The 13450-nt window shown below is 37.2% G+C and overlaps 1 protein-coding gene across 1 annotated transcript in view; it reads left to right on the top strand.

Annotated features, from left to right (window-relative positions):
* Nucleotides 1-3095: 3095 nt before the first annotated feature.
* LOC125175663 (ceruloplasmin-like) overlaps nt 3096-13450 on the top strand; it is a 29873-nt gene continuing 19518 nt past the window's right edge. Inside the window, exons 1-7 of the mRNA XM_047876447.1 lie at nt 3096-3493; nt 4638-4888; nt 6327-6539; nt 7043-7213; nt 8039-8281; nt 10921-11086; nt 13110-13240. Of these exons, the coding sequence (XP_047732403.1) occupies nt 3339-3493; nt 4638-4888; nt 6327-6539; nt 7043-7213; nt 8039-8281; nt 10921-11086; nt 13110-13240 (1330 nt within the window). The 5' untranslated portion in view covers nt 3096-3338. The remainder of the gene's footprint in view (nt 3494-4637; nt 4889-6326; nt 6540-7042; nt 7214-8038; nt 8282-10920; nt 11087-13109; nt 13241-13450) is intronic.

The raw sequence follows: 13450 nt of genomic DNA, 5'->3' as shown, positions 1-13450 counted from the left end.
GCCAATCTATAAAATATAACATTATCTAAGAAAAAGTACCTCCTTCCAACCTCTTCCCTACCCAACCACCACCACTACCACCACAAAAAAAAAAAAAAAGAAGCCAGTTTCCCTATTCATTTGTTGAGAAGAAGAAGAAGAAGAAGAAGAAGAAGAAGAAGAAGAAGAAAGAATATTTACCAACACCATTTTCATTGTCTGAGGGGAGGATGTTTAACTTTCTTTGACAGACTAGAAGCTAGGTCCTCACTGGACCACCAAACTTTGATTATTATTACCCTCATGTTACAGATAAGGGGACTTGGGTTCAGAATGATTATGCAACTCATTCCAAATCACACAGCTAATACATGGTGGAGTTGGGAACTGGAGATAGATTTATTTGATTTGAATACACTAGACTTTTCATTTCTTAGGGTACTTACTGAGTTAAAAAAACAAAAAAACAGTCAGCTGAATGGGTCTCCTATTATCCACCTTTCAGAATAAAATTAATGTTTCTGGGAGGATGAGGAAATAAGTCACAGAATTTCAGGATAAAGAGACATTAGAAAACCCATTTAAGGGATCTTGCCACCCCTACGTGATGGGTAGATTCTTCCACAGCTACTGGTCTAGACCACAGGGAAGGTCCTAAGGTTCTTCCATATCCAGAGCTAAATATCTGAACCAACTATTCCAACCCATGGATTTCCTCCTTGAAACCATAGAGCCTATCTTAAACTCCTCTCTCTCATAAGACCCACGTGTCTGACCCATGTCTGGATCTTCTCTTCAACCCTTTCAACTGTTTCCCAAAGGGTGCCACTTATGAATCCTTTCCTCTTGATTTTTCTATGGGCAGTTTCTCCACACACCGAGGTCCCACCAGGCCCAGCTTTTCTGAATTCCTTCCAATGTCTTCTGGTGACCTTAAAACCTACCAAAGCAGTGGACTGTTTACCCAACTTCCTTTTAATGCTTGTTTACTTATTTTTGAGAAAGAGAAAGAGAGAGACAGAGCTCAGGCAGGGCAGGGGCAGAGAGAGAGGGAGACACAGAATCTGAAGCAGGATCCAGGCTTTGAGCTGTTAGCACAGAGCCTGACATGGGGACCCAAACCCATGAGCCATGAGATCATGACATGGGCCAAAGTTAGGTGCTTAACCAACTGAGCCGCCCAAGCGTCCCAGCCCAACTTTCTTTTAAAACTCACCTAAGAATTCACAAATGTGAATAAGTTTTGTTATACAACAACATAGAAGTTTTGATTTTGGTAGAATTTAGCAACTGTTGCTTATGAGGAAGATTGATAGCCTCTTTAAAAAAAATTTTTTTTTTTAATGTTTATTTGTTTTTGAGAGAGAAAGACAGAGCATGAGTGGGGGAGGGGTAGAGAGAGAGGGAGATACAGAATCTAAAGCAGGCTCCAGGCTTTGAGCTGTCAGCACAGAGACTGATGTGGGGCTCAAACTCCTGAACCATGAGATCATGACCTGAGTTGAAGTTGGACGCTTAACTGACTGAGCCACCCCGGTGCCCCTATAGCCTCATTATTTTTTAATGCAAGAAAGAAAAAATGCAAATAGTTTGATTTTTAAAATCAAGTAATATAGAAATGCATTCTCCTTGTAAGAAATAAATATAATAATCCTATCTCTTCTCAGTGCTGTATGTGTGTTTGATATGTACCCCTCCCCCCTTTTTATTGGCACTTTCTTAAGTTAGTACAGACATCAGTCTGCACACCCAGGAAAAATATACTTTGATCTTGTATGTTTTAAAAAATAAAGAAATTACATTCATAATAAAAACATGTTGCACTTAAAATGAAACAAGTAGACTTCTAGGCAGTGATATGTAAAGGTGTCTCAAACATGTAGTTGAGAAATAAGAGCAAGCTGCAAAATAATACATGTTATATGATTGCAATGCCTTAATATTCCTCAGTGTGCGTTTCTAAACCTAAGTCAGAATACCACTCTAACTGTTGAAAGGCATTGTGGCTTTCTAAATGGAAAGTCTCAAACAAGGTCTAATAGTAACAGATATCCCAATATATGATGACACATAAATCAATGGCAAAGACTCCTGTTCCTTTCCTTACTTACTGTAACTGTGGCAAAGGCACTCTATTTATTTGTTCCAAAAAAATTTAGCATTTATTCCTTGACATTTCTAGAGGATATACAGAATAAAAAGAAGAAATCTGTACAATTTACAATCTGTTGGGAGTAAAGAAAGTACATGAAAATTTAAACAACAGTACAAAACTGTGTGGTTAACTACCAGGCCTGGACACTGTAGCTGGTGAATTCAGAAAGAGAGAGGTGTCTAGAGGCCAAAATAATCATGGCAGTCTTCACTGAGGAGGTAAAATCTCAGGAGGCTTGAAAAATTGGATAACACGAGGATGGGAGAAGGGGAGGGAGGAACTATCAGGCTGGGGAATGGGTGTGCATATTATCAGATGAATTCAGAAAGCCCACTCTAACAATGGGGAGGAAGAAGGTAAATAACATTTGCTAAAGGCTGACTGTGTACCAGGCTCCTCATGTGTCCCCAAGGTCCTCTATAATGTGTGCTGTTTTATCTAATTTTCACAACTTCCTAATTGGGAAAGTAATTGTTACTATCATTTGATAAGTGAAGAAATTGAGCTCCACAATTACACACAGGTTACACAGCGGGTAAGTGGCAGAGTTAAGTAAAATGCAAACTCAGAGCTGTCTGATCGCGGTGCTCAGGTATTCCTCCCCACGCTGCTCTGTGTCCCTACTCAGTCAACTTCCCAGAGAGAAGGGATACTGAAGTCGAATTATGGAGACGAACTTGGAATATCAGATTGGGAGCTAGATTATGGATAGTCTTCGATCTCAAGAAATTTGAGAATGACGTAAAGTATTAAATGAAAAAGAATTTAAATTAGCATCTAGAGGAACAAATTATTAAAATTAACATATAATGAAGAATCAGGGAATGGTACATAGATGGACTGGAACAGTGGGAAAGTGGAGGCTGGAGAGTAAACTGCAGACAATTCCTATAATTTAAGAATAGATAACAATTGTCCTGGGATGATAGATGATCTGGGTAGCCTATGTACCCAGTAATTCAAGCAAGCTCTAATACTGGCCAAGAATCAGTATTCTCTATTGGTTGTGCAACATTTCACCCAGCCTGACTAATGAAAACTAAATGCATTTAGAACCAAAATGACGTATGTGTAGATGAAACACATGATGGACTCTTATGCAACCCTGATTTATGTAAATGGATACAAATAAAGGAAGAAAGCCTGGATTATAAAAGAAAGGCAGGCATCACTCATTTAGCCTCTCCAGGCTTAGGGTTTGAAAATGAAGGCCCTTTTACCATTAATGTTTCTGTTTTTTGTTAGTTCTCCGGGTTGGGCAAAAGATAGGCACTACAGCATAGGCATCAAAGAAACCACTTGGAACTATGCTCCTACTGGTAAAAATATGCTCAATGGGAAGCCTTTTTCAGAAGATGAGTAAGTAATACCTTTGCAGGGAAAAGTTGCTATCAGAAACAAAAGTTGATAATTGTTATTCACTGATAAAATGCTGATGAAAAATTTCCCATGTTTGACCCTTTACGGGCACTGTTGTTATTAGAACCTGTTGTTATAGAAACTGTTGTTATTAGAACCACTTCCTTTTGTTCCTTTGTTTGTTTTTTGTTTTTGCATTTATTTATTTATTTAGCTAAGCATGGCATGGAAGACAGATATTGATAGAAATCAGAAATCATTCCTTCAAAATTTTTTTTAAACCTTTACTTATTTTTGAGAGACAGAGAGAGACAGAGCATGAGCAGGTGAGGGGCAGAGAGAGAGGGAGATACAGAATCTGAAGCAGGCTCCAGACTCTGAGCTGCCAGCACAGTGCCCGACACGAGGCCAAACCCACAAGCTGTGAGATCATGACCTGAGCCGAAGTCAGACGCTCAACTGACTGAGCCACCCAGGCACTCCGAAATTATTCCTTTTAGAATTGTCACCACTCTTGCCATCATGGAACATTATTTCAGGGATCATCTCTAATTCTGTGATTATCATCAACTTTGTGTGGTGCTCAAGATACGAAACAACATTTTTTCTTCTGATATGGAGGGTGTGATGGAGATTGTAAAAATTGCAGCTGTCTTCTTGACTTCTCTTTTCAAATAATTGGGAGGAAGAAATCTAGAGGTTATGGACAGGGTTCTGATTTACCATGTTTGTTGGCGAAATGACCCTAAGTCTACCAACAAATATACAAATCCATTTAAACATGTAAATAATTCTAAGTCATAAGAATTGATCTAATGCTCGAGATCTAAAGCGCCCTTCAAATGAGGTTAGAAACCTTCTTGTGGCTTAGTACAAAAAATTTGGTAAGTCCCTCAAACCAAAATGCCATGTATATTACTTGCTACATTTGTATTTGATCTCTTCATCACATACTCCAAACGTTCTCCTTGCCTACAGTACCTTTTTATTTTAACTCCCTTAGCATTTTCTCTAGTGTCTTGAATTTTGTCTATCAAAATCAGACTGCAAATCTTCTTACTTCTAGTTTCAGTTGATTTAACATATTTTCTTTCCTGTCAAAATATGTTAAAGTTCTTGCTTTTTGTTTCTTTATTTTTTACAGAGAGTTTCAGTCCTATGTATATCTACAACGAGGCCCAAACAGGATAGGATCTGTTTACAAAAAAGCTTTGTATTTTCAGTATACTAATGACACATTTCAAACGATCATTGAAAAACCATCCTGGTTGGGATTTTTAGGTCCAATAATTAAGGCAGAGACTGGAGACTTCATTTATGTACATGTAAAAAATTTTGCTTCAAGAATCTATAGTTTCCATCCTCATGGACTCAGCTACACTAAAGAAAATGAAGGTAAGTGGATTCTCTTACCTTACATTTCTGAGTTGTTGTTTATGGAAAGTATGAGCCCATTACATCAGGGAAAGCAGGGTAATTATCAACTAGGAGTCGTTTGGGATGAATGCAGACTCTTACTTTTGATGTCTTTAAAAAAATTTTTTTTAATGTTTATTCATTTTTTGAGAGAGAAAGAGAGCACAAGTTGGGGAGGAACAGTTGGGGAGGGGCAGACAGAGAGGGAGACAGAATCCAAACAGGCTCCAGGCTCTCAGCTGTCAGCACAGAGCCTGATGCAGGGCTCGAACTCACGAACCGTGAGATCATGACTTGAGCTGAAGTCGGATGCTTAAATGACTGAGCCACCCAGCGGCCCCTGATGTTTATATCCAAGAAAATCCTTTTTCATTTTCTCATCTTGAATAAGTGACTACTCTTCTGCAATTCCTGGGAAAGAAAACATACTTTTCACTAATAATAATAACACAAACTAACTATATTCATGGCTTAATGGAGAAAGCATGGGTCATGTTCAATTTTTTTTTTTTTTTTTTTTTTTTTTTTTTTGGGTAGGAGACACTCATGAGCAAATGTTAGGTTAGCAGAAATACTATTCTACCCCCACCTCACTTCACTTCCTAATGGATGAGGATTAGCCTCTTGAAAACATCAGCATCAAGAGCAATCATTATTTTCCAGACAGTATCTTGTCTCCCAAACATCAACACTCACAGTTGCCTAATGGTGCTGGAAAAAGGAAGGGAAGAAAAAGCCAACAAAGAAGGCTTTGTGTTCAGCGTGGAGAAAGGAGGGTCTTGAAAGATGGGTAAATGTGTGAGCAGTTGACCATGCTTCCAAATCTTCTATTGAATGGAGGAATTTTATTCATAGTTATGAGGGCTCCAGCTTCAAGAGATAAAGATCTGAGGCAAAATTCTAGGAAAAGAAGAAAGAAAGAAGAGAAAGCCTCCAGATTCAGAACTGGGGTGATAGCTCAGGGTAATGTAAGCTATGCAAAGGGCCACTTTTGCACTCTAGTGGACTGCTTGGAGGACACATGGATGCCTCTCGATGCCTGGGGTCCCAAGTCTAATTTGCAGTGAAGAGAATAGGGAAGGCAACTCAGGAGCCCAGACTTCTGTATCGAAGGTCTAGGCATATAGTAGATGCACAGTAAATATTTCTGGAATTCATAATAATGGTGATAATGGTGTGCAATTATGCTGCTTGCCTCATTCCACTTTAGTCTAGAAACTGGACAAGCTGGACATTCAGGTGGATGCCAGTTAAAGAAGAAGAGACAGGAAGCAGGAAAGAGGAGGGGAGAAATGCTCACTTGATTCTAAAAATGCAAATTAACATACATTTATGGCTTAACAGAGAAGCATGAGTCACATTCAAAACAGTGCTGCCCAATAGTTATTGTGACCACAGTGCAGATTATGTTTTCTAGGTGCTCTCTATCCTGATAATACTACGGGCTGGCAAAAGGAAGATGATCGCCTGGAGCCAGGGGCACAATATACCTACAAGTGGTATGTAGAAGAAAAACAGGGGCCTGGCCCCAATGACAGTAACTGTGTGACACGGATTTACCACTCCCATGTAGACACTCCAAAAGATGTGGCTTCCGGTCTTATTGGACCAATTCTGACTTGTAAAAGAGGTAATATATTTTTTCAAATCTCATTGTAGCAATAGAACCAGAATAAGCGGGCTCTCCCTCGCTCTCCTAGTGGAATTTTTCTATCAAATGAGCTCCCTTTTCCTGCTTTGACCTTGATTCTCCAGTTGAGAAAGTAAAGCTGCCCTCTCAGACTCTGAGCACTAGATGGCGATGGTGAGTCCGAGGCCTCAGTTCAAGTTCAGTGACGCAAGTTGGTCACTAGATGGTAGTCAAACCCGGTAAACTTCACTTGGTGCCACCTTTTCACAAAATGACTGACCCCTTTCTCCTACAGAAATATGTTGAATCAGCAGAGTGGAAGAAAGTAGGAAGATGAGAAGCTGTCTGCCCATTCCTTGCATGCTTTGTTCCTTACGGTTCTGTCTGTAGATGTGCAAGATTTTACTTTCATATTTTAAGTTGAATCAGTTAGAATCACCAGTTTATCTCACAGCAAAAATAATTATTGCAAAGAGCAAGTTTTGTTGTTCTTTATGTTTCAGGCACACTGGATGGAGACACCGAAAAAAATATCGACAGGTCTTATGTTTTGATGTTATCTATAACTAATGAAAACAATAGCTGGTATATCGATGAAAACATTAAGAAGTATACTGAATCCGGCAAAGTAAATACTAGTGATCCTGACTTCCAGGAGAGCAATCAGATGCACTGTAAGATTAAAGAAAACTTCCTTATTCATAATATCCTGTAATTCTAACTTCTGTGGTTCTATTTAGTGATTTCCTTTTGTTCAAGTTTGTGTGGTTGAGTCTACATTTTCCAGTTTTTCGCCCAGGGCACACTGGTTGATATGCAAGAGTCATCTAGTAAGTCTTGCTGGTTTGCAAAGTGTCGTAGCGCATAAAGTTAGGTAGGTGCATATGTTTTCTATAGTCTGATATTGATCAAAAGTGCATGGGAAATACATAGGAAGGATGTAATTTTAAGGTAATAAAATATTATGGAAGAGCAAAAACATAACTGACCAGATATTTTACGAAAATGTGTTTCTACATAGGATTTTTCAGAAAAGATGCTCTCGTTATCTCAGTCACCTCTACCCTTGTTCTCTTCCTTCTGGGACTTAGCTTCTTTCTATTCTTTTCTCCTCAGCTGTACTCTCTGCCTTCCAGCTTACCTTCCTCCTCTTTCCTCTAATCTCTGTGCTTCTAACACTTCTGATTATATAGATATATATATAGATATATAGATATTGATAGCCTCTTTGTGTGTAAAACATAAATCAAATCCTCTGGTATATTATGTGTGATAAGAACACTGACATGGTGAGGTTTGTGTAATGAAGAAATGTGCAGAATGTACAGCATGTGGTCCTGATCTACCATGTGTAATAGACCAAGGCACATTTGTTTTCTTGGCTTAGTTGGTAGAGCACGTGACTCTTGATAATCAGGGTCGTGAGTTTGAGCCCTGAGTTGGGAGTAGAGTTTACTTAAAAACAGATCAAGTAAAATAAAGTATACGTTGGTTTTCAGCAATAAATGGATACATGTATGGAAATCTGCCCAATCTCACCATGTGCTCAGAGGACAGGGTCAAGTGGTATATTGTTGGCATGGGTGGTGTGCTGGACACACACCCCCTCTATCTGCATGGACAAACTCTGATATCTCGGAATCACAGGAAGGACACCATCACCGTCTTCCCTGCCTCGCTGGAAGATGCCTTCATGGTGGCCAAGGGCCCTGGAGTATGGAAGCTGGGATGCCAGATATATGGTAGGGATTTATTACCTTTATGTAATATAGGCTCAGAGAACTTTCAAGGTTACAACCCACCACGAATGCCTTATCTTCCAAATGGAGAAACTGATTTCTAGGGAGGTGATGGCATTGCCTTTTGGAAAGTTGGTGAAGGGATTAGAACTGGAACCCAGGTGTCTGACACTTAACTCCATAAAAACGAACCCTTTTAGATATATTAGGATGTTTTGTTTTGTTTTTACAAAAAAAAAAAGTTTTGTATTTATTCGTTGGCGAGCCTTATGAAAAGCCTGAATGTCATAGCACATATTACTGTTTGTCTGTTTTAGTTGAGAAAACAAGTTTCAAGAAGTTAAAACACTTGCACAAAACCCTATAAGAAGAATTGCCAGGAATTATGTAGGATCAAATGATTCTAACCCAGAACTCAGGAAACTTACGTATTTTCATTTATTTACCTCTTCATTCACAGTCTCCATTGAATAACACGATGGCCAGTTATGATGTTATTAATCTTTTCTATTCTTAAATAGGATCAAACTGTACACATAATCTTGCAAATATTTTGTTTTACCTTTCAATCAAAAAACATTGTTGTTATTAGAACTGAAGAATTTCACTTTTGTTTTTTTGTACAAAAATGGGGTTTACTTCTCTGATCAAAACCCATCTTTTTCTAAGTCTCATCCTTTGGTTAGCATCATGCTTCAATTAATTACTTAAAGAAGTATACAGCAAGTATTTATCAGGATTTGTTATATGCTGTGGCCTTCCTAGGGCTATGGGAAAGAGAACCCCATGAAGTTCCTGTAACTCAAGGATCAACTTTAATGATTAGAAGTTTCTCACTTAGAGGGGCACCTGGGTGGCTCAGTTGTTTGAGCATCTGATCTCGGCTCATGTCACGATCTCACAGTTCGTGAGTTCGAGCCCTACATCGGGCTCTGGCTCTGCTGACAGCTCGGAGCCTGGAGGCTGCTTCAGATTCTGTCTCTCACTCTCTCTGCCCCTCCCTGGCTCACACTCTATCTCTCTGTTTCTCAAAAATAAATGAAAGTTTAAATAAATTAAAAAAAAATTTCTCACTTAGAAAGGAATATCATTTTCAGGTGAAAATGTACACTCAGCCCCACTCTTCCTAGTTATTTACTTTGCAGACGGTGTCTTCAAGTCAGGTCTGGCCCTCAACTCTGCTGAAAGAATAGGGTTGGCCCGAAGCACAATTGAAGAAATTTCTTAGAGTTCCTTGTCTGATTTGATTGACTCTATAGCTTTTCATGTGTTTAATCAATCTCTTTGAGTCCTAGAATTGTGTGTGGTTTTAAAAATTTACCTCCACTCTTTTAAAAGTGTTTAAAATTTATTTAAAATTTTACTTTATGTTATTAGTAATTACAAGGATACATGGGTAGACTTTTGCTGGAAAGAAAGGAAGGACAAAAAGGGGAAGGATAGAGGTGGGGCGAGGATTAGGTGGGAGACAGCAGGCAGAAAGAGTGAAAGTCTAATGTGATGTATGTGGGCCAGCTTGTGCTAGCTCAAGAGGGCTGAGAGTTAAGTCAGCCAAATGGCAAACTCTTGGTAACTTCAGACTGCCCACAGTGGGAGTGTTTAGACCACAAAAATTAGCAAATAGATCAAATGTTGTGTTTTTTGTTTGTAGAGCATTTAAGAACACACCGTTAGTCTAACCCTCCCATCACCATCCTTGTCCCTCCCAGACATTACACCCTGGGTACGAATACTTGGAAACCTGTTTCCTATGCATTTTCACATAATGTATATGAACATGTAGAAACAAAAATACATAGCTATATTTTGTGTTTTGTTTGACATAAATAGTTCATATTGCATATAATTTTCTACTATTTGCAATCTTTTCTATGACATTTCTTGAAATTTTTTCTATGACGTTCCCCATACATCTAACCTATTCTTTTAAATTGTTGTATAGTTTTCCATACTGGGAATGTATCCTGAATTGTTTAACCATTTACCTACTGATTGGCATTTGAATTGCTTCCACTTTTTTGGCTTATCACCAATTTTATAATTTACACATTTTATTTGTATCTTTTTATGTATATGCAAATATTTTTCTTAGTTGACTACCAATAAGTGAAATTATACACTGGAAGGTGTTTAATTTCAACAAATTCTGTCAGATTGCCTTCCAAAAAGTTACCCTAATTTATACTGCCACTGACAGTGCTCTGAAATCAAAGCACAGGACCGATGCCTTCATGGAAATGTTCCTGCCTTGATTTTCTTTCTGCCTGCCAACTAGTTAATCTAATAAATCAACTAATTCATTCGTGACTGATGGTAGTAATTTTATACCCATGAGGAAAGATGTTTTTGGCCAAATAGACTCTCAAATTCTTCTTGGTACACAGGTGCCATCTTCTTCTAGGGTTTGGCCCAATGGTGATTATTATTCTTTGGTAATATATGTTCCTCTAACATTCATCTTTGCATCCTGCTTTTTGTACTTGCTTCATACATTTTAGGTTTTTACACAGAGTCTGGAAGTAAAATGCCTTGAGTTTCTCAAAAAAGGAGACGTTGCAATATTATTGACTAAAATACAAAATATATATGGAATAAGAAAAATGTTTTAATAACATTCTCCACTTGGGTTTACTGTTTTTCAGATAGCATGCAGGCCTTTTTCAATGTAACGAATTGCCACAAACCTTCAATAGATGTTACTGGGACACGTATTATACGTTACTATATTGCAGCTGAAGAAATTGTTTGGAACTATGCTCCATCTGGTATAAATCTCTTCACTAAAAAAAATTTAACAGCCGCTGGAAGGTAATCATTCAGGGATTAAAATATTTATGATTAAATAAAGATAATTGAACTTTTTCATAACCAGCTACTCTTAAAAAGGATTTAAGTAACTTATAATAAAAAGGTACTGATAAAATAAAAGTAGACAAATAATTATATGGGTAATTAGAAAATATTGAGTCGAAGGATCACTACTACACAAAATAGTTCTCTATTTTGCCTGTGCCTTGACAGCCAGTGCAAAGTAAAACATACTTGCTCATTGTTTTTTCTTAGCACTAAATTTTAAAATAGATTTATTATGTATAATTAAGAGACATAGTGGATAATGTCATCAATAACAATTTTACAAAGATTCAAAAAGTTGCCATGTATAATTTATACTTTCTTGCTAAGGTCTAAAGGCATAATTAAATAATTTCCTGTGAAATTATTTTTTTTAATTCTTTTAAAATTAAGAATTTAATTTCTTAATTAAAAGAAGAAATGAAATTCTTTTTTAAATTATTTTTTAAAAATTCTTTCCTGTGACATTCTTAAGTCACATTTTATAAATATTTGTTATTATTTTTTTTTTTAATTTTTTTTTTCAACGTTTATTTATTTTTGGGACAGAGAGAGACAGAGCATGAATGGGGGAGGGGCAGAGAGAGAGGGAGACACAGAATCGGAAACTGGCTCCAGGCTCCAAGCCATCAGCCCAGAGCCTGACGTGGGGCTCGAACTCCCGGACCGCGAGATCGTGACCTGGCTGAAGTCGGAATCTTAACCGACTGCGCCACCCAGGCGCCCCAAATATTTGTTATTTAATAACACCTAAGACTATATTATCAGTTGCTTTTTTAATGACCCAAACTAAGACCAAAATACATTACTGTGGCATCAGCATTTAAAAGTACACAAAAAGTCTTTCTGACTTTTATATTTACCAATTCAAAGATTACAGGAGTTTTATTTATTTAAAAAAAATTTTTTAAAGTTTACTCATTTTTGAGAGACAGAGTGACAGAACATGAGCAGGAGTGGGGCAGAGAAAGAGGGAGACACAGAATCTGAAGCAGATTCCAGGCTCTGAGCTGTCAGCACAGAGCCTGACGTGGGGCTCAAACTCATGAACCACGAGATCATGACCTGAGCTGAAGTTGGATGCTCAACCAACTGAACCACCTAGGTACCCCAAAGATTATAGGAGTTTTAACCCTTCTGGTCTGTTGAATGAGTTATATGTCAGAAAATATCAAGTTCTAAAACCACCAAGAAATATTTCCCATTATATTTATTTTTCTCCAACTTGCTTACAGAAAATTTGAGAAAACTAAGAATGTTATATCAAGTGAATATTTTTTGTTACATTTTAAATGCTCATCAACAAATTACTCAATCTGTGTAATGGAAATTTTATATTAATTGTTAGAAAGATATCTGGGCTTAGAGAAAAAATTAGATTCAGAGTTAGGTCCAACTCTCATTATATATTAACTAAAATAGGTATGAATTAGTAGATTTCTTTTTTTTTTTTTTTTCAGCTTGCTTGATCGTCCTGGCTGTAAAATTCTCTGATGTCTTAGTATGACAAGTCACTACTTCACTGCTAGGGAATACTTTTTCTCAGGGGACCCAACTTAATTTTATCATAATAACATTTAAAAATAAGAGTGACATCTCTCATCTTAATATTCTAGCATCTCTGCACATAGTTGTTTAAAAAGTAGTGTTTGTTACTACCTAACTGAAAAAGAATGTCTTTTATTCCAGTAGAAAGTGTGAACTACCAGGTAGACAAACATACCCATGCATAGAAAAAAGGCTGAAAAGAAATCCATGGAAAATGTTGACAGCGATTATATGTAGATAATGGGATTATGAAGATTTTAAAAATTTTCATCGTATTTCTTCTCATTTTTCAAATTTTCTAAAATTAACACGTGTTGTTTCTATAAATAAATTGCAAGTACTTTAAACCAGATATATGTAGATTCTTACTTTCTTTTCACATGATCACTGTTAATTTGAAAGTCTTTGTGTATCTATTTTCTCTGCACAGTGAATCCCAGGTGTATTTTGAAAAAAGCCCAACCAGAATTGGAGGATCTTACAAAAAAATAGTTTACCGTGAATACACAGATGCTTCCTTCCGAACACAGAAGGCAAGAGAAAAGCACCTTGGAATCCTTGGTAAAATTCTATTCATAGTTTGCAGGGTTATAAACACTGTACATATTCTGTGCAATCAAAATAGAAATTTTAGCTGTCATCTTATAACCTTATGAAAACAATACATTCTGATTCATGCAATTCTAAACTATATTCTTTTGTTTCTATACATCCAATAAGATTAATATATTCATATGATCCAAAGTGACTTTCTAAAAAGACCCTGCATCA

The sequence above is a fragment of the Prionailurus viverrinus genome, chromosome C2, assembly GCF_022837055.1.
Source record: "Prionailurus viverrinus isolate Anna chromosome C2, UM_Priviv_1.0, whole genome shotgun sequence".
Lineage (NCBI taxonomy): Eukaryota > Metazoa > Chordata > Mammalia > Carnivora > Felidae > Prionailurus > Prionailurus viverrinus.
The sequence above is the reverse complement of the archived record's forward strand: the minus strand, read 5'-3'. Positions and strand labels throughout refer to the sequence as shown.